Source organism: Glarea lozoyensis (assembly GCF_000409485.1).
Source record: "Glarea lozoyensis ATCC 20868 chromosome Unknown GLAREA1, whole genome shotgun sequence".
In the NCBI taxonomy this organism is placed as follows: Eukaryota; Fungi; Ascomycota; class Leotiomycetes; order Helotiales; family Helotiaceae; genus Glarea; species Glarea lozoyensis.
The window spans coordinates 708,966-733,463 of record NW_007360983.1 but is presented as its reverse complement, the minus strand read 5'-3'; the positions used below and the strand labels follow the sequence as shown (position 1 = coordinate 733,463).

The following is a 24,498-nucleotide window of genomic DNA, read 5'->3' as shown; positions in this document are numbered from 1 at the left end:
ATCATCATTGCTTCCTAATCTAAAACGCAACTCTTTCAAAAAACCTCCCTATCTAACCATCTAATCCCACGCTAAATCGCAACACTCAACATCTAAAATCCACCACACAAAATCTAGTACCAAAAAGGGCAAAACTACTCAAGACCGCGGAACTTTAAGGGTGTTAGAAATTAGACGCACAGAATCGACAATAATAGCATCTAGTCCTGATTCCGCTTGAATCTGCAAAAGTATTAGCACATCACTGACATCAGTATTTTAACAAGTGAGGCATACCAAAGCATGTTCAGGAACATCATTATTCCCACCCCAACTAGCACATCCTAGACCTTTCTCCTTGACATAGCCAATCAAAGCGGGACTAGCAACAAGCGGATTACTCTCTATGATGACACCCGGCAGTCCCCATCGTTTCGCAAAATGCACAGCCTGTTGTAGACTACTTGCCCGAATATCGCCGGTTGGGTAAAGACCCGACTCAGAGAGAAACATGACGGGGTATTTGGTTTGCTTGTAAGCGGCAAGTATACATATCTCAGGAGTGAAGGAAGCAAGGACGATTGGTCTGTTTCGTCCGTGTTCAAAGGTTGTTTTGAAGATGGTGTCGATGAACTTGTTGATCTCTATGCCGTAGAAGTCCATTTTCCAGTCTTCGGCTTCGAAGAGCATGGGGTATTCTAGACGGCCGTGTCAGCATTGATGCAAGGTTATTAGTTTTAGTTCGATATAGCTTACTTAGCTCGAGTATAATTCCGACATGCTCAGGTATATTGTTCAAGAGTTCGACCAGTGATGCGAAAGGGTGATGAATGTGATCTCCTCTAGTATTGCCCTTAAACCCTTTCGTCTTGTATTCGTGGGTTTTTCTCATTCGTGCGACGAAGTCTCGATTTCTGCCTTTTTCGATCAAGTCTACGGAGCGAGAGCGAGGTCTTGACGGAGTTGCATGGCCTGATGCACTAGAACTGGAACTTGATTTCTGTTCGAACACAGTAAAGGAATCTATGACAGATGTCTGCGTTTCATTGATGTGCATGAACTAGAATCGTCGAAAATTAAACAAGGTAAATGGCTTACGAGCAGTAGACTGACCTGATCAAAGCTAAGGTTGTAAGGTGCAAGATCAGCGCCACTCTCGCTGACTAGGATGTCATGGTATATAATTGGTACGTGATCTCGTGTAAGCTGAACATCTAAGTGTCTTTAGTTGTGAGCACTGTGCTAAATACACATAAACTTACCGCACTGGCAATGTTAGTGACCCTACGGCATGAGGGGATTAGAGATCCTTCTTACCTCAACGAAATTGACCCCTTGTGAGATGGTGCTCATAAATGACTGCACAAATTAGGACCAGTTATCGAACTATGGCAGAGCACTTACTTGAATCGTGTTCTCGCCGATTTGAAGTCGTTTCAAATTTGGGTTATTCTGACCGAACCCTGAACAACTTTTAGCATGTTTCAAAGTGAAGTTGACATTTTAGTACCTCTATGACCGACGATCTGCGTTGGTCCACCCATGCTCCATGGTTCTTGTGCTTTGGTAATTGTAGACTTAGGATGGTGAAAAGGTGTGACGATTAGGAAGTTGAATGTTACAGTCCCAATGAAGTCCATAAAGCCATCGTGGATTGGTATGGTGTAGTTTCGCGAGAAACTCTCCTGATCAACTCCAAATCCATCTTTTAGATGTTTGAGAAACGCAATAGCGGTTCCAACATGCCCTTTCACTCTCCCAGAATTATCGTAGAATCTGAACATGATCTGAACAGAGCTAGGATCCTTCGTGGTAAATATGGTTGGGAAGTTGGTGGCATCCTCAAGTACAGGAAGAGAAATTTCGCGACTCGATCCACAAGCATTTCTAGATTTAATCTCTACAGAATACCCAGCATAAGGATATTTGCTGCCCGATGAGGACTTCGCGTGCGGGTATCTCTGGTTAGATTCCGTGTCAAGATGAAGACCTAGATCCACCGCTGGCTTTTGTTCTCGTGTATTGAGCGTTCCAAGGTGCACCAGAATCTTGCTTTCATCCTTCAGGCATGGTGTAACGGAAGGCAGCTCCATGATAAACTTCTTTGGTACGCGAGAGGTTGTTTCCAATGTTGATGGCGGAAGAAGTTTGCCAATCTCCCAACAAGCCCGAAAAGCGGCGTGATCTTGGGCAGCCCACCCATACACGTCTTCATGCTTAGGATCCGCACCTGCACGTAGTAAAGTTTCGACAACTGGAATATGATTATTGATACACGCAACCATCAACGGTGTCCAACCAAAAGCAGTTTCGGGCATATCAAGCTCCAAATCATGTATTCCTCGGGAACCAAGCAGAATCCGGACAATCTCTAGATTCCCTTGCCGAGCTGCGGAATAAAGAGCAGTCTCACCTCCATGTCGTATATGGTTAACGTCTATTCGAGAGTTTCCCACCAATATCGCCACAATCTCCGTGCAACCTATATCCGTAGCCGAGATCAGAAGCGAGCCTAAGAGACCTCTTAACTTTTCCTCCTCTGATTCTTCAAATGAGCGACCATCTGGGCTTTGCAATTGAAGCAAGCTTGCAATCACGCTCGTACGTGCATTAAAAACGCCAAGGTGTAAGGGAGTGTGGCCTTCGATATCGCTGAGTCCTGCTGTCTGACATTGTTCGTCATTATGAAGACCCCATTTCCGCATCCGATCAACTATGACCCGACATACATCATCGAGGCCATATTGGGCAGCATAATGGAGGGGGATGCGACCAAAACGATCCTGGTCAAGAAGAGCTGATTGTTGATCCGGAAGCAGGTTGTCAAGGATGAAGATGAGAAGGTCCAAACCTTTCTCGAGTTCCTCAACGCGCGTGCTATCGATATGGAGATTGTCGATTTTAGGATATCTTGCCGATAACGTCAACGTCCGTCCCATAGCAATGACCAAGCGATGGATACAATTCTGCGCCGACTTGAACTTATCGTTCTTTATACTGCCCAGTCGTTGCAGTTGATGAACAATGCAGCTCCTTGAACCATTCATTACCGAAACATGCAAAGAAGCGAGGCGTGCGACACGAAGCTCTTCACGCGTTGAAGGAGGTCTGGAATTGTAGTCCTTCAAGGCGGCAAGAAGAGAAGAGGCATCGTCCTTCTCAATAGCATTGGAAACATCTTCTGTATACGGGAACCCCCTTGTCAGGTAGTTGTGTCCTGGAATTTCTCGGGCTTCTCTTTTCCTCACAGTGTAAGAAACGCTGATAATGTCGATTGATTCGTAAATTTGCTTCAAGAAACCACACGCGCTTGGATAAGTGAATTGGTAGTCATCCAATCGAGGGATGGCTGAGGCGGCGCATGGAATGCAATCCTTGAGTTTCCGAAGTAGGCAGACAAATCCATCTTTATTCACTTTGCAGTACCATTGCAATTTTTGAATAGCATCGCGTGCCTCGAGGAATCCAGCTAGAATATCCCTGGCTTCCCGAGGTTGTAAAAAGCACGGGTTTTTGACACTGTAGTCGAAAGTTCCAATCGACGGCTTAGGGTTGTTCTTATATGCGTAGATGTAGTTGCTTGACGATATACTCCCCCATGTCTCGATAAGACTGAGTTGTTCCAAAAAGAATACTTCTACTTTCTCAAGCTCCGAACGAATAGCAGAAAACAAAGCTGCGTTTTTGTTAGCGTCGAAATCATCTTATCAGTCTCCAACCAGCTCTCACCTGCCCCGTCCACTTGGCTTCCGTCATCTAGCGCCCGTTTGGTAGCAAATTTGATCAACCGTTTTAATTCGTTGTATTTCAAATATGAGGCGCTCCACTCTGGGATTTGGAAACGATGAAGGTCGCGGCCAAACCGCATTTTTGGGATTTTATGTGACAATTTCTTTTGATGAGACGTCAGACAAGGTTTTTGTCTTTGTTGATGATGAATGAGAAATGACGGGTCATCCCGCTCGCTTCGCTTAATTAGAGCTAGCGCAGCGGGTTCGCTCACAACCCCCTTTTAAAAGCAACGACAAAGGGATTTGACAAACGATTGCGTAAGAAGAAAAAGCAAGTTTTGCATGTTTGAAACTCATGAAATACTCAAATCAACGAGTTAAACTACCGGACTCAGGTTAGACAACATAGAAACATTTAAATCCCTCATCCTCATGACTCCCTCGACTATCAAATCAGGCACGTACGATTCACCTGCCCACCTAATGCGCAAACCGGAAATCCAATCTCTTGTTACCTTCATCAGTGGTGGTAGCTAGGTAGGTCACACGCTCATCTTCAGTCATGGCATCCCACTTCTTCGCCCGAGACCTATTCCTTGAGACATAGTACACCTTTGTCAAAGAGTATAGTGCTATGTTCGTTATGCAGATGGAAAGCAAAACCCGATTTCCCCGTTTGTATCGTGGGGCGTCGTCAGCTCGATAGATGTTGGAAGCGATGATACCTGAAGCCTGGACGAACATATTGTACAGGGCAGCGGAAACAGTTCTTGAACGGACGGCGTAAGAGTTCCGCGAGTTCCAAGCAACTTGTATTGGATGTGCTTCATACAATTAGCGAGCCCAAATCTAATCTCAGGGATGACTTACCAGATGGGTAGCTGAGAAGACCCGTCATGACTCCGAACGCTGTCCATTTATTGATCTTGGTGATATCCTTGACGTAAATGAAAATCAAGAACGGCAAGACGTAGAACTGGCCGAAGCTGGCTGTCAAGGTTAACTCGCCCCATATTTCAGCAACATAAGTCAGGAGCAACATCGTTATCATGTGCATGACTGTTGAGGGAATAACAAGGAGATTGCTGTTGAACGTGCCGAAACCCAGGCCTTTCAGTGTCAAGGTCAAGTATTGTGCCGGTGTGGTTTCCGGGATCTGGAACATGAGTCCAATAATGTAGAGAGGCCAGAGATCATAATCACACATACTCTTCCACAGAAGTTTAGGTGTAATAGGCTCACGGTTATGCATACCGCTCTTGGTAGGATCTTCGCGGATAACACGATTTACCATAATGATCTCTTCTCTGTCGACTTATTAGCGAGTGATCGAAACCTTAGGACAAGCTGACGCATACCGTTCTGTAAACCAACCCTTCTTCCCACGAAGCTTGCTGGCAGTTTGAGTGGGGCTTGGCGGCATGAGAACAAAGGAAGCCAGCCCGAGAAGGAGAGTCAAGACTCCTTCGATGAGGAACATCCATCGCCATCCGGAGTAGTTATGCAAACCTCTCAAATGAAGCAGGCCATAGGCCATGAAAGCAGCAATGACGTCCGCTATTGACATGGCGGTCCAGAAAAAGCCCAGCCTAAGCGACAGTTCATGATGTTTGTAAAAATAAGAAAGATATAGAATGATCTGCTGTCTGTCAGTATTGAAAACTCCAGAGTGGCTGATCACTTACATCAGGAATGAATCCGCCTTGTAGGATTCCGAGTAGTGATCTGCAGACTAGAAAGCTTTCACGCCCAGCCAGCCAGAATTGGCACGAGGCGACTATTGACCAAAGAACCATTTGAGTAGGGATCCAGCGATCAGGGCCCATCCACTTAGATACCAATTGAGATGGCAGTTCAGCACACAGAAACGAAAGTTTGAACACAGTATTTCCCAAATTGTAATCTATTTTCTTAGTCAGTTGATGCAGCTGATTGGAGGTTGTCTTACCATTTGTGGTCATGTGTAAGTCCTTCAGGAAATTGTCTGTAAGCGCTTGGTTGATGTTCGCACGATCTAGCTCCAAAGCCATGAACATGACACACGCCCAAATCTGTAGATATTTAGCGTGCTAGGTTTAAGGACAAATCCCCGATTGCTTGCATACCATGATTTTTAGGTCTATCTTTCGGATGAGTTTGTGTTCTTCTCCCCACGTCCACCGAGCGAGTGGGTTGAAGCGATGAATGTTCTCCCACGAATCTGGAGGCTGGTACTCCTTCAAAGTCTCTGGGTCGTCGAAGACCGAATGCTGAGTGGCGATGGCATTAGGATCATAAGTCTTGTTGCGTTGGAACCAAAATCTCTTTTCTGCAGCAGGGGCCCCGAGTGGAGGAATGGAAGGATACACCTCCGTAGCATGGCTTCGGACCTTCTTTTCGCTGGCTTTGCCAGCAAGGTCCTCCGATGAGCCTTGAGATGAAGAATCCGCAGTCGAAGGAGATCCTGTTACCACTCCTCCGGTACGAGTCCGGAGATCAAGCTCTTTGGCGACGGCTGTTGACATGATATTGGAATAATCTACCTGTGAAGCTGGCAGAGAGGAGGTGAAACTTGGTTAAGAAGTTCTAAATCATCTCGAGAGTAGCCTTAAGTACTTATAGGTGCCCTTCACAGAGCTAAAAAAAAACATTGGACCCACGTCCATGGTATTGGTATTTCTTGAGCACAACTCACAGAGATACACAATCCACCGTTGTTCATATCGTGATTGAGGCTTCTGATTCCATCAGTGTGGAAATGAGCTGATAAGAAGCCACAAATTATCGGAGACTTGCCGGACAAGAGCCACAATCGGACTAGGAAGCGCCATGGTTGGGTCAGCTTAGGGAAGACCTAGGACCTCATAGTTGGCAACGAGCGAGAAGTTCGCAGAATGTGTCGATCGAAGTGGCAAAGCCAAATTGAGGAAGGCGTTCTGCGATTCTATCGAAGCATTGCACTTATCATGCAGCAGCCAAGGGCGGGGTTGGAATGACGCGACAGAGTTCCCCAAAGTCGTGATGATAGAGAAACAACTCTCCTAACTAGCAGCAAAGCCCTCAATAACATTAGGAATGATCCGAGGTGGCGTATTCAGCTTTATTTAGGGTTGGGACTCCGATAAGGTTCGTCGTTAATTCGAAAAGCGGATGCAATTCTACGGATGTGAGTTGCCCATACAGCTATACTGGTGGATGTATGGAACAAAATTGGGAAATCTCGACTTTGGACTTAAAGCTCGGAAAAGTTGTGATATAGTTTACTATATCGGGTCAGGATAACAAACAAGCCACTCATCAATTGTATATCATTTGAAACTTATTATGATCCACGGTAGTAGTACCGTATCATAAAAATGACATGAAACAGCTTATATCTCCATATATGAGTATTGACAAAATAACCAAATGACGAGAAAGGTGAACATCATCCCGACGGATGTCCATTGGGACAGAATGATTCAGTATTAGATATTCATCGTACTATGGTGCAAAGGGGAATATAGCTTCAACTCTCAAAGGTAGAACAAATGCTTATCAACGGGAGTTGAAAGAACGACTTGACAGCTGCAAACGACTCGCCTAAGTTATGCGTAAATAAAAGAAAGCACTTTAACGGTAAGAAATAACAAATCTCATCTTCGACAAGTCTGTCTTTAACCACTGACGGATTGAGAGCAAACTCGGGGGGTCTGAATGCCACGTGATGCCCGGAGACACGCCATATCTTTTCAACTTGCGTAACTTCGGACATGCAGGTGCCAGTCTTCTCATTGATGCGACCCCCACCCTGCTAAGGCTCTATCGATAAAATCTGTCTTCGACATCAATTCAGCCACCGCCGAGTGGCGTAAGTGATAACACGTTCCAATGGATCATCTGCGATTTGGCAAGGGCAAAGTCTTCCGTTTAGACCCTCTATCCCGGCCTCCTTCATATCTAATGCCACTTGACGAGATTACTGTAGTGAGTGCCAAGATTACGACGCTAGTGAGTGATGTATAATCGGAGCAGTCCCAGAGGCTCGACACTTATAGTAGCCTTCGACGAAGGCTACCACACTGTGTTGATCAGAGTCCCTACAAAGGCACATCCTGACTGTCGACAACAGTTGATACAACTAGCAAGATCCTAGACCTTCAACCCCACCTAGAATGGTGGGCTGATATTTGAGGACTGAAGCTTTCTAAAGTATACCGGAAGAGAGGCAGTATGGGCGTTTGTGACCGCGACAACAGGGGCCATCGAAACATGTCATGTATTCATTGCTCGAGAAAAATGATCTCCGTTGTATGTCAGAGAAGTGGTCAAATGAGACTATTCGCGATATGTTGGCTTTGCGTGGGTTATTGTGGGAAGTTGCTTGAACAAATCTCGTCCACCTCGAGGTGAGGTTCGAGATAGTCTCCACTTTTTTCGCTTGACACCACCACTCACTAGCGACAGCGGCCACCTCTTGGTGTATCCCCATTGTACTCTTACAACGACATGATCAATCCGACCATACAGTCACACAACCGCACCGTGATAGTCCGTAATGGTCTTTGAAGGTAGTACGATGATATGTTGTACACCTCTCGGTCTTACACAATGTCCGCGCCCAATGCCGGCGCGATTCATTCCCTGAACGAGCGATCCTCCAATCGACATTTGGACGCGCTCAGTCGGTCCAACTAACCTTCAATCCTGGCATGTCTCCTGGGAGAAGACAAAGATGGTGGATCAGTCGACCTCTTCTTGTTAGGTACGTTTTTTCTTTGCCATTTCCGGTGTCGAACTGACCGGTACAACAATGTAGCGAGTGGAGTGCATTCTCTCAAGCATACGAAGTCACGGAAAGACACGCTCGAATGAAAACGGTAACCAACAGTTCAATGCGGTCACGAATCCCTCTCTGTCACAGAGACATCACACACGAACATCAATGGCAGAGTGTGTTACCACAGCGCTCGGAAAAGGGTATCAAAGGGTCTCTGCAAACCAATAGATTCCGAAAAGTCCGGCGAATTGATGTACAAAAGGAATGCCTTAATTATTTTCTCCTAGGAAATCCGTTCCAAGGCATAATGGCGTGTTCACTAGAACTAGCAAACCAGTGCCAGATCAGATGGACATTCCGTTCAAGATCAGGTGAGACGGAACTGAATTCTCTGGTCGAAACTAAAACGTAGTAAGTAAGCTGGCTACATTCACTATTGTCAATTGACGGGAGTTCACGCCTACGATTGTAGATACCACTTGAGCTGGTAGTATATTTTTCACTCTCCTTTCGTTTGGGGTTTGCCAAGAACAGATCCTCCTCAAGGATGGACCCCCACGAGGCAAATAAAGAATCTTCTCTCCGAATCCGCTCAATAATCTACGTCAAATTAATCCCTTCATTGGCGGTTGGGACTCGAAATTCTCCATTTGTACACGGCTAAAACGTATGCACAGGCTGATACGTCCGGTTAAATAGCCCGCGGTTTCCTCCCGTATTTGTGTACATCTGCTGACACGGGACATTCACCGTTTTTTTCGAGGGCTCCTTTTTATAGCTGGACACTTGCTGGGCACTGTAGGCCAGTTGCATCCTCTTCAAACATCACAATCAAAAGTGTACCCACCCAATCCACACTTTTCTATCACAACGCATACTTCAATTCAACCGGCAATGCTACGTCCCACCCATAATGGCGACCGCTATGAGCTTACCAGCCCAACGGCCATGCCCAAAGCAGCTGGATTCCTGTGGAACCAGAAAATGATGATTCAAATAACATGTCGTGGCTACGCAACAGCCCAATTCATGCAACCAGAACCAGCCAAGTACTCTCACGCACCAAATATCGAGGCCAAAACTTTCATGCAGCCTGAGCAGAACTATTACACCCACCACCCAGGACGTTTTGTTTACATCAAAGATGAAGAAACCAATGAGCTGTTTTCAGCGCCCTATGAACCAGTTCGTACCAAAGTCGACCGTTTCGTTTTCTCGGTTGGCAAGAGTGATATCGAGTGGACTGTGGAACACTTAGGCATTAGAGTTGAAATGACTTTGAGTGTTCCCACACACGATGTAGCGGAGCTGTGGACTGTGAAAGTCACAAATCTGTCTGGTCGTACTCGCAAAATCAGTGTCTACCCGTATTTCCCAATTGGCAACCTATCTTGGATGAATCAGTCGGCGGAGTATCGTGAGGACTTGAAAGCTGTGGTAGCTAGTAGTGTCACTCCATATCAAGCAGCAGAAGACTACTGGAAGAACAAGTTTCTCAAGGATAAAACGTACTTTGCGTGCGAGACACCACCTAATTCGTGGGAAACCATGCAGCAGGCATTTGAAGGTGAAGGTGGCTTGCATGCGCCAACTGCGCTTCAGGAGCCTATCTTGAAGGGGGGAGATGCGCGTTATGAGACGCCAGTAGCCGCTGTACAGTATCGCATCGCGCTAGAACCAGACGAGAAGCAAGAGTACCGTTTCCTATTCGGTCCAGCCTTTGATGATGCTGAAATCGCAGCTATGACAAAGAGATACCTTAGCAAGGAAGGTTTTGCTAAGTCTGCAAGTAGTTACGCCTCATATATTCAGCAGGGTCGAGGTTGTCTTCAGATCAAAACCCCTGATAAGGATCTCGATAATTTCGTCAACAACTGGTTGCCTCGTCAGGTGTTCTACCACGGGGATGTGAACCGTTTGAGCACCGATCCGCAAACGCGCAACTACCTGCAGGACAACATGGGCATGAGCTTCGTGAAACCAGAAGTAGCTCGAAAAGCCTTCTTGATAGCTCTTAGGCAGCAAGAGGCTAATGGTTCCATGCCCGACGGAATCTTACTGGCCGAAGGAGCGGAGCTCAAGTATATCAACAAAATTCCACATACCGATCACTGCGTGTGGTTACCAGTTACTCTTGATGCGTATCTTAACGAAACAGCCGACTATGAACTTCTAGATGAATCAATAACCATTTCGAACGGCGACAAATATACAGTCTTCGAGTGCTTCAGTCGCGCTGTGGACTGGCTGTTTTCTCAACGTGATGAGCGCGGTCTCAACTATATCGCCCAGGGCGACTGGTGCGATCCGATGAATATGGTGGGATACAAAGGTATTGGAGTGTCTGCCTGGCTTACCGTGGCTACAGGATACGCATCCAACTTGTGGGCCAACGTTTGTGAACTCAAAGGCAAATCAGAGCTCGCAGCCCACTATCGATCCGCAGCAAAAGAGATAAATGCAGCAGCGAATAAGGAATTTTGGGACGGCGATTGGTATGCGCGAGGCATTACTGACGACGGTGTTATCTTCGGGACCAAGGACGATCGCGAAGGACGTATCTGGCTGAACCCCCAAACTTTCTCTATCTTGGGTGGCGCAGCAAGCTCTGAGCAGGTTGCTAAGTTTTTACCGCAGATCGAAAAGCAACTCACAACTCCATACGGTGTGACGATGTTTGCGCCAGCTTACAGCGGAATGCGTGAGGATATTGGCCGTGTGACGCAAAAGTATCCGGGTTCGGCAGAGAACGGGTCGGTATACAATCACGCAGCTATTTTCTTCATCTACAGTCTATATAGCATTGGGAAGGGCGAACTTGCTTACAAATATCTGCGCCAGATGTTACCTGGCCCATCAGAAGAAGATTACGTCCAGCGCGGCCAGCTTCCTGTCTACATTCCCAATTACTATCGTGGTGCTTACCACGAGTATCCTCGAACTGCAGGTCGCTCAAGTCAACTGTTCAATACTGGCACAATTCCATGGGTTTATCGATGCTTTATTGAAGGACTTTGTGGCTTACGTGGAGATCCTAAAGGCCTTACCATCAATCCTCAACTTCCTGAAGCCTGGAGCCGCATCCATGTCACTCGCGAATTCCGTGGAGCAACGTTCAATGTCAACATTCAGCGCTCAGGCACGAAGACCGTCAAAGTCGTCTGTGATGGTAAGGATCTACCGGAGCCAAGGATTACTGGAATCAAGGCTGGCACCACGTACGAGGTGTCTGTCTACGTACCTGGCGGATTGACAAATGGTCATAGACATTAGAATCAACTGCATTATATTGGTTATGATTTTAAGATTTTAGAGCGAAGGCGAGCTAATGGGACAACAACATTTTTTTCTAGCGAGGGCATATGGGCGAGGGCAGACTAATGGGACAGCAACATTTCACTTTACCAAAGAGATTGGAACAAGGGCGAGCTAATGAGGACAGCAACATTTTCATTCAAGCAAAAAGACATTATTCTTAGATGGGAAAAATAAACCATTCATGAACGTATAAGCAAATATTGCATATGCCCCTGAAGGGTCGCTTAATATGGTGGCGCGGATTGTTATTCCGACGTTACTTTAGACTTTCTTACATTCTGTCATGAAGATTGCTTAGTGGCGTAAATGGAATAAATGTCCTGCCACTTAGAAACATCACATATTCATATAGAATGCGTTATCTTATGTTGTTGTTTTACGTGAAAGCAAACCTGCGTTGTGTGAGGTCACCAAGGCACACTTTATACCGAGAAGCACCTCGATGGATCTACCGTACTGCAAAAGCGTCATTGTCTGATGTTATATAAAGAATATATGCCTATTACGAAAGCCATCAGTCGGTATTTATCGATTTCGTACGCTCGAAGATTTGCAACCCAGTCTCTCAGTACCGGCACTTTCTTATGAAGTAAGTCACCAAGCGGACAAGCAATCTAAATCTCAGCAAATTCAAGATGACAACATGATATATGTAAATTAGTGATTGAACACTTATAAAGAGGACGATATGCCCTTGTCAACTTGACGAATTAGGAGGCAACGTTTCTTTAGAAAGACACCACTACAGGCGCCATTGAAACCCAAAAATAACACTTGCAATATATGGCATTGAATTCTATAGCTAAGTTGTGAAGAAAAAGTCTAGAAATCGCGACCCAGAGAGCCTAACATGTTAAATAGCCTCATACACAAGTATCTATCATCCGCGAGAACCACTTTCCTCTCCCTACGCTCAGACATGTCTTTCCTTGTTATTAACGCTTCTCCGGGGTAGGAGCAAATTCCGCTTGATGTCCACCAGGAAGTTCAGTAAGCCCTAACACACAAAAATGATTAGCAAGTCCTTCCCCCCTAAACGCCACATATTAAGCGAGAAACAAAACCACACTTACACCCATCAATATCCTCCTCCACAACCGCCTTCTGCGCACACTTGTTCATCTCCGCGATACTCTGCGTCCGCGCGGTATCGCAGTTTACATAACAAGGCGTGTCCAGGATCTTCTGCAGCGAGTCGTCTTTCCAGCCGAACACGTAGTCAGCGTGGTTCGCGTAGCCGGTGGCGTCGCCGAAAGACCAGACGAAGGGTTGGCTACCGTCGAGAGGCCAGTCGTCGGGGTTGTTGAAGGGGCGCGTGTCCCAGATTACTTCGAACATTACTTGGGAGGTGCGGACAGGGTGGGTGGATGGGCAGGGACCGCCGGATTCGAAAGTGCCGGAGGAGGGGTAGGACCTGGGGTGTGTTAGTCTGGCTGTTGTGATGGAGTGACGTGTGAAAATGGAGATATGTTTTCGGTGAGAGTTTTTCATCGTGGCCGATGTTCAAAATATCTCGGGATGGACTGGCGTGAAAAGGGGAACTTACATATGTGACAAATGATCAGGACTGTCAAGATTCTTACCATCCCAGCAGTTTGGAAAGCGTAGAGACGACATAATACCAGCAGGGCACACCTTCTTTGGAAGAGCGATTGTCTCGTGGTCACGAGTTGCTGGTGTTTCTAAACAGGTGTATGTCAACTGACGGAAACGAGCTGCTTCGTCCATAGTGCGAGCCTGAACGTTGCCGATGAACATTCGGAAACCCTGTTTGAGAATTATGTTTAGCATCTTTTTAACGCATGACTTGGAGATTTAGAGCTCACCGGTTGGAAAGCCGACACTTTCGAAGGCTGCTTTGTGTCATAAAGGGCATCTTGCATATAGTAAACAGTCATTCCACCGCCGGCAGCTCCGTCAAAGCCACTGTTAGCAAGTTGTCGAACACGCTTATAGGTACCATTCCTGGCTTTGAAGTAGAGGACGGCGGTCCAGTAGTTGGAGAAGTCGTCGGCCATTTGACCTGTTTCTCTTATTAGTGTTGGTTAAGATACAGAACTGTCGAACTCACATGTTGTACAGTCAGACTCTCCCGGCATGTCTTTCTTTGGATCCATCGTAGCATTGAATGAATTCTAAAACTTTCGTCAAATTGCAGTTCCAAGATCTTATTCGTTTTGGACTTACTCCTCCAACGATTTGATGCACATGAGGAGACGGGATCATTCCAGGCGTAACGAGAGGATCGAGCCTCTGAGTGACTAATTGCGAACATTGGAATCTAATGAGAGCCGTGCTGGTAGCAGCAAGACTCAGAAATAAGAAAGACCACTGCATCTTGATCGTAGACTCGATTTTGCAAAACAATGAAGAAGTGTCAAATCCTCAATCTTTCTTGCTGTCTAAAGAACATTTCGGCAAAAGAAGGCGCAAACTCTATGAATAAGTCCAACCCACCTAATTCAGGACAAACGAGCCCCAAGATCCCAAACAAGGTACCCGAAAATCCAAGCTCCCTTTCCTACGCCAAATCCCAATGATCAATTCTGCCATTATTAAGCTTATATTGAATGTGCCGAGAGACGAAGATTCCTTCTCGAATCGGTATTGTGCATTTCCTTGTATCACCCATCCTCAACGTTTTCAAAGACCGTATATTAAGCAAACCTCTTGGATTCGAGCGCTATTAGGTGTGCCATATGCCCGTGTTGATCAATACACATTAACCAAATGGCTATCCGGTGCGGGGGCGTTAGTGGGGCTGAAAATGTCGGCAGTGGGGCTGTAGGACAGGTAGATTGTTGCAATGTCGCTTGATACTAATCGAGATGTTCATTTAGGATATTTCGGACTTTGTTGAGTGTTCGATTATGTGAGGATATATATAGGAATCGTGGGGTCGTGAAGTGTTTTTGTCGAGATTTCGCAACTATACATCGTTAAGCGAGACGAATTCACTACCAGCAACCATGTATTTCTATTTCCGGGCTCTGACTTTCTCCTTCGCTCTCCTAAGTGCTGTTCATGCGTTACCAACTGCTGTGGAAGAAGATCTGTGTCCAAAGACCGAATACGCATGCTTCGATGTTATAAATTCTAGCTTGTGTCTGTCCCAACAAGCTACTCCTGGAGCTGGTGGAACCGGTGAGACGATGGCAAAATGCGTGGAATTTGATGGAGCGGCGAGTAACTTATCAGGAGGTGCAAAGGTTAGTCCCATCAACCTGACAGATATGACTAGGACTGATGGGCATCATCCTTTTAGTTATGTCGCTGCACCGGTTGCCACGAAGCTTTCATAAACGAGGCAATCAAGAGCTTCTTCCCGGCTCCATGTACGGCATATTGAGAAGCGAGGCTCTACTCGTTGGAGAAACATAATTGTACTTTTTGATCGGAGGTCGATAATAGTAGCAAATTGGTTGTCGATGATGGTCGATTGGAAGGAGCAGATTGTTTTCCATAGATTTCGAAAGACTGTAATTTTGTAGGCACCTTAAAAATTGGTGGTACGAGATCGACTATCAATAAACCGAGGGCGTATCTCGACCGTATCAAGGGAAATGGCCATATAATCGTGCTGTTGGTGTATTTAGCCATTGTAGAGTATACATTGAGCTTCTGCGGATGGGCACAACAATTGATGGAAGATATATCTCCTATTTCTTTTCCAATTGTGTTGACACTCTAGTCACAAAATCGAGCCGCCTCCTCCACTCTCATGATTTCATTTTCTCTGGGCGTCCGTGGTAGCCGTAGCCGAATGATCTTTAAGCTCTCGAGAAAACTTGATTGTTATTCATAGCTAGGGGAACCAGTCCCACCAAAGAGACTCATGAGGTGTGGTCGTACTCGTTTTGGTGACTAACTAGCCATTTGGTACAGCTTTACCTGAACTCAGTGTCGCGACGCGATTGTTATTGTCCATTAAGATAAATCTTGGCGGCTGATCTTAGAAATAAGTATCTGTTGTTGACTATAAACTAGCGTCGGTGTTTTAAAAAAAGACAAAAGCTTTCTTTTCAGCGAATCCAAACTCTACAATTACTGAGATCTGATATTCGTGGCGGAGCCAATGTCTCCATATGTCGTATCGTCCAGCGCGAATCTACGGAAAGATCCCACCTCAATCGAGAACCCGAAACCTCATTTAGAGCATGGTGCTCAAGATGATGATCTTAATATGACAAATTTCGAAGACGGTGTAGGGTGACGTGTATTTACCCTTTCCCGCGCGAGAACCCTTGTGTCCTCTTTTGCGAGATACTCAGCGATTCCCTCAGCGCCTATATCGAGAGCATCGAGGATCGCAAGATCGGCATCTGGATGAGCATATACTTCGACTGTATTAATATCCATATCACGGAAGCCGTTCGTCACAAGAACATGGATGACCTTACGTCCACGAAGTGACAATACCAAAGGTAGCTTTATTTGGCGTGAGTATCCCTCCGTATCGTCAAGTTGGAATAATGTCTCCTTGTCATAATCCAGTTCATATTGATGGAAAAATCTCGGAAAGCGACTCTCACGTCTATGAAACACGGTACGGGAACGCGTCTTATGAAAGAGCTGGTGAAGCGTTATTGCTGTGAGAAGGTAATCGTCTCGTGACATCTTCTGGAACGATATGGCCAATATTTTTGCATAGTCCGGCATTAGAAACTTCAAGTCTGAAATTGCTGTCATGTCGCACTGTCTACAAAGTAGCTCCATCAGGAACTGGAAGTAAGCTGTAGCATGTCTTGTGTGGAAAACAAGAGGGATGTCAATGTGCGCTAGCCAGCCATCCTTGTAGTCAGTTGAGTGGTCGACGAACGTTACCATAGACGGACTCGATCTGATGAGAAAGATTTCGCTCAGTATCCAGGGTCTTCGAACGGTTTCCCAAAAAATTGTTCCTTCTTTCTGGTAAGCGACAAGAACTGGGACTGTCGTGTATAGGGTCGAAAACAGCATCACTTGCTTTATCAATTCATCCCCCTCTAAGGACTGATCAATAGAGACAACGTCGATGAAGAGATACCGAATTCCAACCTGCTTTGCATATATAACAGCTCTCAAAATGTTCCTGGAACCTCGACCTTTGTGGTCCCCATCCCATCGCCACGAGAGCACTGCTACGCTAGAAGTCTCAATGGGGAGAGGTACTAAGCAGGACTTGAGCTCGCTTCCATGAGCATCCACATCGTTGATCCCAAGCTGGAGACTTTCGATTGATACGTCAGCTATCAATACCGCGAAAAGCGAGGAAATTGGCCCAGGAGTGTCAAAAGTCAGGGCGGCATTTGATGTCGAGCTCATTCCACGACCCTCTTCTGAATACTGCTCAATGAATTCTGGAATCCCGGGACCAGTCAGAGGAACTGGTACTGTGCTTTGAAGCTCTGTCGAATTCGATGATGCCATTTGATACGCCCAGGAAAAGTACGCTATCCGAGTGTTCTCCAAATCAAACTCCTCTTGAGCCTGAAGTAAATGTATTCCCAAGGCTAGATTCTTGAATGATGGTGACAGTTGCACTATAAAGCATGCTCGTGAGGCTGACAACCAGGTGGTACAAAACTCACGTGCTCGAACTATTCAACGTGACTTGCCTTGCGGTGGACAAGATAAGTAGTACTGCTATAGTCCGAACATACTAGTTGATTAAAACGATTAAAGTAATATGCGGTATTTCATCAGTTGCTCTAGGTAAAACGATATTGTAGCGAGAAGGATAATGTGTTGAGGAGATTGGACCATAGACAGCTGGCAATCATTTCGTCCTCTGCACGCCAGCGTACAAGCTTCGACCTGTTTAGCCCCGAAGAGATGCACTAAATCTAAAGCAAGTGCTGTAATGAGTCTGAGAGCGGGGTAAAATCGTATACAGTCTTCTATTATACTTTGTATCAGCGTATATCGGATCATAGTTAATTGTTATGAGGCCTTACCGAGGAGAGACAGAAGCAACTCTTTCAAAACAAGATCATACAACCATCGTGCTTAATCACAAGCCGATTATTGAGTTTCTTCATCGACCATAAACCTAGATAATAAAACATGTTAGTCGGTTATGCCTCTCTGGGTACTTTGGATTGTGACCTAGTTAGATCGTGCTCTAAGCATCCTGCAAGAACTGCAAATTGGTTTACTCACAAAAGTATGAATTTTCTGCCTACGTTTGGCTGATTTCTGCTTTAGGTTACCACTACCTTAAATCTGAAAGTATTTCGGCCGATTCAATAAATGTAACGAAAGCTGAAATCCTATAAAGGGCTGCACTAAGTGAGATACATGTAACATCTTTGGATAGCTAAAAGAATTCAACACCTCACAGAAAAAGTATTGTGTATTTGACCGTAGAATCTCATCTATACAACTCAAAGCCCTCCCATCTCAACCCCATCCCAAACGCCTCATAACCGCTATAAATCCAAAAATGCCAAGCTCCCAAACATACATCATCTACGCACCCACCGGATCCGCCTGCGCAAGCAGCCTCGCTCTCCAATCATTACAAACCTCCTCAAATCCACCGACTACTTCCCGGCAAACCCCCGCACATTCTCTCGCAGCCAATCGCTCCGACCAATTCCCTCTCTGCAACCACAGCTCAGCTTCCTCCCGTTCCTCCTCCTCCCGCTTCATCTCGGCGACTAGTTCTCTGGCGCTACGGAGACGACGTGTGGCTGTAGTGGTGGTTTGCCGTGACATATGGAGGGTGTCAGAGAGGTAGTTTAGGGTTTGGATGAGGTCTGCGGTGAGGCCGTGGAGTTGGGAGAGGGAGGTGAAGGCTGCTGTTGTGGGGCGGGGCATGGATTCGTTGAGGCTTGTGAGGAGGGGGAGGAGTTCGTCGATGGTGTCTTCGTCGGGGGGTTGAACTAGGGGGGAGAAGAGAGGGTAGGATAGGGATTGGAGGAGGCGGGTTTGGTGGTGGAGGTGGGTTGATAGGGCGGTGTGTGCTGTTATGAGTCTATTAGAGAGTTAGTATGTTTTATTCCAACTAGGAAGTGTAGATGATTTACCTTGAAGCACCGCCTTCAACACCGGACTGGCCTCCTAGATCCTTCAATCCCTCTATTACTCTTTTCACAACCCCATCACTCTCCGTACCATTATTCTCCGTTCCCCTCCTCGCCAAACTCTCAACCTGATCCATCCTAGCAACCAGTCCCGGAGGCATACCCGGCGACTCTAAATCCGAGTCCCCCCCATAATCGCTCCCATCATAATCACTCTGTATCCTCCTATGTCCTTTAGTAACAGGCGTTGGCGGCGTCAGGTTCGCAGACTTCAGAGGCGGCTCTATGGGCGAAGACTCCACATCCACACCACTATCCCTCGTCGGCTCTCCTCTAGTCTCCTGAAAATTCATATCCGGTTCCTCATAATCTCCCTCTAACTCGTCCTCATCCCACGCATCCGCCAGTTCATCCGCCAAATTCCCCAGTCCATTCCCCCCGGCGGTGGGTCCCCCACTGCTGAATACATCTATGCCTATCGAATTTGAACGATTCAGACTATGCCGATGACTCGGTGTTGTGGGGGAGTTTATGGAGGCTCTAGAGTTCCGCCGTGGGCTGTTGCCATAGGAGAGTGGTGTTGCGAAGGATAGATCGATGCTATTCGAGGTGTTCCGCTTATGCCGCGGGGTTTGCGGTGAGGACATCTTGAAGACGTGTGTGAAGGAATGGTAGTCGTCCAGCTTGAAGATAGTCTGCCGCGCAGAAGATCTATCTAAACGATCTTCGACCTAGAAGGGTTTCCAGCTCGTATTCTTTGTCTCCGTAATATTTTGCAACTGATAGATTATGCAAGACTTTCGGGCGAGGTGGTATGGTACTTCAGCTGAAGTATTTGTTTATAAATCTTGGGGGTTCGGATGTGATCTGTTATTCATAGACTTGTCTCGGGTCGACGTGGTGATGGTGGTGAATTATGGACTCAATGCCATAATAGAGGTTGCTGGTCAATATCAACCACATGGAATTCGCGATTGGCGTATCTCGGTGACCCCTGTCTACCCAACTTCCCTTTGTCTATGCCAAATATCATGCAGTTATATGTTGGCAGGAAATGCTTTTTATTAGCTGAAAACGGAATTTTTGATTTAGGACGTCTATAACAAAAATGATCACATAATTACCCCTACGTTGACGTGTTTAAGAAATCCGGGGTTGTCTTGGAAGTCGCGTCGTCCCTCACAAGCGAAAATATCCCGAAATCAACTACACCAATAAATCAACTACACCACCAAACCATACCACACCACCACAATAATTTCTCCCCTCCCCAATCCTCCCCAATCCAACATCTAAACCGACATTATACACAATTACAACCCCCGAAAATGACATCCCTCCGCCCCTTCCACGCCCTCGACATCTTCTCATTCAACCCCACCAACCTCGACCCCCTCACCGAAACCTACGACCTAAACTTCTACTTCTCCTACCTAGCACGGTGGCCACACCTCTTCACCGTCGCCGAATCCACGTCTGGAACCATAGACGCCTACCGTACTCCCCCTTCCCCTTGACTAAACCTTTCCCCCAGCTAACCCCCCCAAGTAATGGGCAAAACCGAGTCCTCCCCCCCCTCCGCCATGTACAGCCCACACTACCTCCCCTTCCACGCACACATAACCGCCTTAACCGTCGCGCCGCACGCGCGACGTCTGGGTCTCGCGCGGACGCTCTCCTCATCACTAGAACGGCAGGGCGACAGCAACGAGGCGTGGTTCGTGGATCTGTTTGTGCGCAAGAGCAACGGGGTAGCGCAGAAGCTGTATCGCGGGATGGGGTATAGTGTGTATAGGACTGTGGTGGGGTATTATAGCGATGATCCGACGGATCGGAGTAAGGATGGCGAGGACGCTTATGATATGCGGAAGAGTTTGGGGAGGGATGTGGAGGGGATACATGTTAGGGTGGATGGGGAGAGGTTTGAGGTTATGCCGGAGGATGTGTGGTGATGGGGATTCTTGGATTGATCTACTGAGATGAAATGAGATATTGAGGGAGTAATGGTGGTTGATCACTGGCGAGGCAAGGAGAGATCAAAAGATGATGCTTTGATCTACTGAGATGGATTGTGGTATTAAGGGGATAACGGATTGAATGAGCCACGAAGAAGGCATGCGACAATACCCAACATCTCACACTGTTTTGAGATAGAACCTCGATTCAGAAGAAATAAATTTAGAAGACCTAGAGATTAGGCCAGAAAGCCTGGTCTGATCAAATCACGCTGCACGGCAAGAGAAGAAAAATCATGTCCAACAAGAATAGAAGAGCCGCAAAAACACCACAAACAGACCTAGTAGAACAGAGCAAATATCGTGACCGGCACGATATCAACTAATACTAACACTACTTCAATAATGCCAATTTAGAATCCGAATACCAATCACCACCCAACACTATCCAATAACCATACTCAAATTCCAATTCCAATCTACAACCCGTCCCCAAACCCTACACATCACAAACCAACACCAAATCCTCCTTCCCCTCCCAATGAACCACGACCGTCAGACCCCTCAACCCCGCCTCCCGCTTCGCATTCCTCTTCTCCTCCACCCCCCTCTTCCCACCAATCTCAACCTCCCCATCACCACCCTTCCTAATGTCTTCCCCTCTCTTCGCCTCCATCTCCCGCTTCCCAACTTCCACACTCCTCTTCTCACCCCCGACCCTCCTCCCCTCCCTCTCAATCTCACTCCTCTGCTCCTCCAAAAACAGCCGTCGCCAAATACACTCATGCATATCACTCTGTCTCGCCGGACTAGGACTATACGGGTACCCATCTCTCGCTAGCCCCGCAAGCACATTCCGATCAAAGATCCAATGTGGTTCGAGAGCCGGGTTGATGAGTTTCATGTGTAATTTCCTCGCTCTGGGACAGGTGGTAGGAGTCAAAGACTTTTGAGGGTGAGAATTGCTTTCATCGTGTTGTGGACTTGATGGTGCGTGATCGCTATGATATGCGTCGATGATTTGTGATATAGCGTCATCTGTATTCTGATCTTTTCGAGTTTGAGTGTGTTTTTCTTCATGCTCAGAAACGGCGGCGTGGTGGTTTTGACACTCATCGGATCTCTCCTTGATATCATTCAATTCGTTCTCTAACCTATTAAGCTCTTTCTGACGGTGCTGTACTTTTATTGTGAGTTCTGGCACGGCAGCTGTGCTTCTCAAGCCCATTACTCTGGGAGACACGATAGAAGTTGAGGCCCGGCGCGCTTGGCGGGACTCTTCGGTTGCGGCACATGGACCTTGAATTATTAGAGGAGCTGCTTCACCTCTGGTGGCGTGCTTAGGACATATGGATGTCTTCCTCGTCGGTATGGCAGGCGCTGTTACTGATGGCTTACAAAGAGATGAACGGTCTGGCGTCGTTATATTCGTCTGCAGGCTCGGTCGGTGTGTAGAGAAGGACTGCAACTTTCCAAGTTCCGACTGGGTATCGGCACTGGAGTCTGTGTTTGGCTCGTCTCGCAGCGCTTTCTTGACATGGTCACCTATCGAGCTCCCAGGAGGTATTTTGGTCGTAGGCTGATTGAAGGACTGCCAGGGAGGTAGATTTGATTGCTCAGCATCTTCATTCAACAAGCTTGCAATACGCATCTTGGGAAAGTTTCGCAATAGCTCTGAGGCCGAATTACCGCTCTCTGCTGACGGCCCCTCATGTGATTGTTGCGAAAAGTGAGACACCGATGAATATCTACCACGTAACTCTGTCGCAAGCATCGTTCCCTTTCGAGAAGGCACTGCGGAAGAATTCATATGGCCTCGGCTTATGCTTCTCGGTGCTGCAATAGTCAGCCAGTGTTAGCAACAAACAATCATTTCGTATTCTTGATATGTGGGCTAAGACTTAGGGCCTTCATATAATTCGACGAAAGGTGATCTTGCATAATGCGCAACAGTCTATCATTGCAATTTTGCAGGCAACAAGAATATAGGATATACCGTGGAGAAGAAGAAACATCCTGGACAAACTCACCATGGTGCACATCACTACCCTCTGACAAGTGCCCCAAATCATTCTCAGACGGCAACTGAAATCGAGGCTTATGAGTAGCTTCATTGCCCTCTTCTCCATGACTTATATCCGCAGTGTAGCCTAAGTCAGTCTTTTCGCGTAAGTGATCTTTTTGCTGACTACAGGTCAATGTGTGACGACTCGGTTTATGACCGTTGTAGGCCGCTCGACAGCTAGGGCTTTCACAGGGCTCATCCGCAACAGTTGAATTGTCAGTACAATCGCATTTCCCGTCAATATGCTGTTGACTGTGATGTCTTTCAGGAGACAATGATTGTTGTGCTACTGCCTGAGTCGGCTTTGATTGGTCTTCTCGTGCCTTTGCATCTGCGACGAGGAAAGGGTTTTGCTTAACGCTCAATCTTATTTGAGATCTGGATGGTGGTAAAATAGGGGGCGTCATACGGCGGGGCGATGCCTTAAATTTCGGAAGTGCTCTGGAACTGGGTTTTGTAGCAACGATATTCGCATCGAAAGAAGGAAACTTGACGGTGGCAGTTGACTTTTTCCTAGCGGGCTTGTAGATCGGCTGAGACGGTTGGAAAATGCCTAATCCAGGTCTTTGTGGAACATATGTTGCAGGTACAGGTTTAATCTGTAGTTTTTCAGGCAGTCTGCCATGCTTAGGAGAATTGGAGCCGCCGTCAACACTTCCATTCTTAGAGCCTGGATGTGTGGCAGGCTTTGGTGTCTTCTGGGTAGCAGATGCGTCAATTTCATCGCGAAGTTTATGCCCACATCCTAGGCATCGATTGCTTTTCGATGTATTTGCCCACGAGCAGTGAAGGCAATGTCGAGTCTGCGTGGCAGGCCTAGGCGTCTCGTTGACATCCCGTGAAGAACCTCTAGAAGATACCAAGTGTCGTGGTCGTTCAACCCCGAAGTCGCGATACAGATCACGCACACTTTGGCGACGTATGTCTGATGTCGTAAGGATAGAAGAGTCTGAGCCACAGTTCTCCCTACGTCGGATGCTTATATTGGGCTGGTACATGTCGACTGATTCCTGGAACGGCTGGTGTTCGCTTCCCAGACCTCGATTCCGACTTTCATAAGGATTGTCCTCTTTCAAGACTCCTATGACACTTTCGCTACGGGATTTCCTGGAATTTCTTGGTGTCGATCCGTTCGATAAGACCGGCCAAGGGGAAGCAGCATCATATTGCACAAGCTGGACGAACCCTTGTGGTTTGAGCTGACCATGAAGACCTGGTGTCCGATCAAAGCTCACTCTGTGTTTTGCTATCGCATGCTCTTCCTCGTGATTCTTCCTTGCAATATTCAGACCCAAAAATGAATGCGCACTATCCACCTGCGTCTGCTCCATCATTCTAGTATTCCTGGATGCCGGCTCGCCAAAACGACTATTCACGCGTTGACACCAACCAGTGCACGACCTTTCTCGACGCTGGAATACACTTTGGGCAGTAATATTGGCAAGAGTTGGGTTCGCCACACTCTGTATATACGAGATGCGTGATGCCACAGTGCCTCTAGGAACATTTCGACGATCCTTCCTTGAAGATTGACGTGGTAGCGGCCGGCAGGTGAGTGGGGATAAGTCTGTAGTCGATATATCGCTGGATGTGTAGTCTGGGAGTCTCGATGGCCACTGATATGTCATCGCCGGGTTTAAAAATGGGTTTGAAAAAGATACTGGTACATGTCGTCTCCTATAGTCTAAAAACTATGGAGCGATTA

General features: G+C 46.8%; 9 protein-coding genes across 9 annotated transcripts; 3 read left to right on the top strand and 6 right to left on the bottom strand.

Moving 5' to 3' along the window:
- Nucleotides 1–138: 138 nt before the first annotated feature.
- GLAREA_08894 (Ankyrin repeat-containing protein) lies at nucleotides 139–3,847 on the bottom strand (the record flags this gene model as incomplete). The annotated part of the gene is made up of 8 exons (XM_008077855.1): nucleotides 139–222; nucleotides 277–677; nucleotides 736–1,039; nucleotides 1,093–1,185; nucleotides 1,297–1,338; nucleotides 1,384–1,442; nucleotides 1,490–3,655; nucleotides 3,709–3,847. The coding sequence occupies 8 exons, from the start codon at nucleotides 3,845–3,847 to the stop codon at nucleotides 139–141; spliced, it is 3,288 nt and encodes a 1,095-aa protein (XP_008076046.1).
- Nucleotides 3,848–4,190: 343 nt separating this feature from the next.
- GLAREA_08893 (MFS general substrate transporter) lies at nucleotides 4,191–6,214 on the bottom strand (the record flags this gene model as incomplete). Its single annotated transcript, XM_008077854.1, has 6 exons — nucleotides 4,191–4,534; nucleotides 4,581–5,017; nucleotides 5,069–5,349; nucleotides 5,396–5,613; nucleotides 5,659–5,761; nucleotides 5,816–6,214. 6 exons carry the CDS (start codon nucleotides 6,212–6,214, stop codon nucleotides 4,191–4,193), a joined length of 1,782 nt encoding a protein of 593 aa, XP_008076045.1.
- A 3,128-nt stretch (nucleotides 6,215–9,342) lies between these two features.
- Nucleotides 9,343–11,721, top strand: GLAREA_08892 (Six-hairpin glycosidase; the record flags this gene model as incomplete). The annotated part of the gene is made up of 1 exon (XM_008077853.1): nucleotides 9,343–11,721. One exon carries the CDS (start codon nucleotides 9,343–9,345, stop codon nucleotides 11,719–11,721), a length of 2,379 nt encoding a protein of 792 aa, XP_008076044.1.
- Nucleotides 11,722–12,701: 980 nt separating this feature from the next.
- GLAREA_08891 (uncharacterized protein) lies at nucleotides 12,702–14,103 on the bottom strand (the record flags this gene model as incomplete). The annotated part of the gene is made up of 6 exons (XM_008077852.1): nucleotides 12,702–12,763; nucleotides 12,840–13,180; nucleotides 13,313–13,533; nucleotides 13,593–13,789; nucleotides 13,838–13,901; nucleotides 13,954–14,103. The coding sequence occupies 6 exons, from the start codon at nucleotides 14,101–14,103 to the stop codon at nucleotides 12,702–12,704; spliced, it is 1,035 nt and encodes a 344-aa protein (XP_008076043.1).
- Nucleotides 14,104–14,735: 632 nt separating this feature from the next.
- Nucleotides 14,736–15,068, top strand: GLAREA_08890 (uncharacterized protein; the record flags this gene model as incomplete). The annotated part of the gene is made up of 1 exon (XM_008077851.1): nucleotides 14,736–15,068. The coding sequence occupies one exon, from the start codon at nucleotides 14,736–14,738 to the stop codon at nucleotides 15,066–15,068; it is 333 nt and encodes a 110-aa protein (XP_008076042.1).
- Nucleotides 15,069–15,930: 862 nt separating this feature from the next.
- GLAREA_08889 (uncharacterized protein) lies at nucleotides 15,931–17,175 on the bottom strand (the record flags this gene model as incomplete). Its single annotated transcript, XM_008077850.1, has 1 exon — nucleotides 15,931–17,175. One exon carries the CDS (start codon nucleotides 17,173–17,175, stop codon nucleotides 15,931–15,933), a length of 1,245 nt encoding a protein of 414 aa, XP_008076041.1.
- A 1,041-nt stretch (nucleotides 17,176–18,216) lies between these two features.
- On the bottom strand, nucleotides 18,217–19,420 carry GLAREA_08888 (uncharacterized protein; the record flags this gene model as incomplete). The annotated part of the gene is made up of 2 exons (XM_008077849.1): nucleotides 18,217–18,724; nucleotides 18,777–19,420. 2 exons carry the CDS (start codon nucleotides 19,418–19,420, stop codon nucleotides 18,217–18,219), a joined length of 1,152 nt encoding a protein of 383 aa, XP_008076040.1.
- Nucleotides 19,421–20,101: 681 nt separating this feature from the next.
- Nucleotides 20,102–20,725, top strand: GLAREA_08887 (Acyl-CoA N-acyltransferases (Nat); the record flags this gene model as incomplete). The annotated part of the gene is made up of 2 exons (XM_008077848.1): nucleotides 20,102–20,270; nucleotides 20,322–20,725. 2 exons carry the CDS (start codon nucleotides 20,102–20,104, stop codon nucleotides 20,723–20,725), a joined length of 573 nt encoding a protein of 190 aa, XP_008076039.1.
- Nucleotides 20,726–21,227: 502 nt separating this feature from the next.
- GLAREA_08886 (uncharacterized protein) lies at nucleotides 21,228–24,421 on the bottom strand (the record flags this gene model as incomplete). Its single annotated transcript, XM_008077847.1, has 2 exons — nucleotides 21,228–22,564; nucleotides 22,759–24,421. 2 exons carry the CDS (start codon nucleotides 24,419–24,421, stop codon nucleotides 21,228–21,230), a joined length of 3,000 nt encoding a protein of 999 aa, XP_008076038.1.
- Nucleotides 24,422–24,498: the final 77 nt, after the last annotated feature.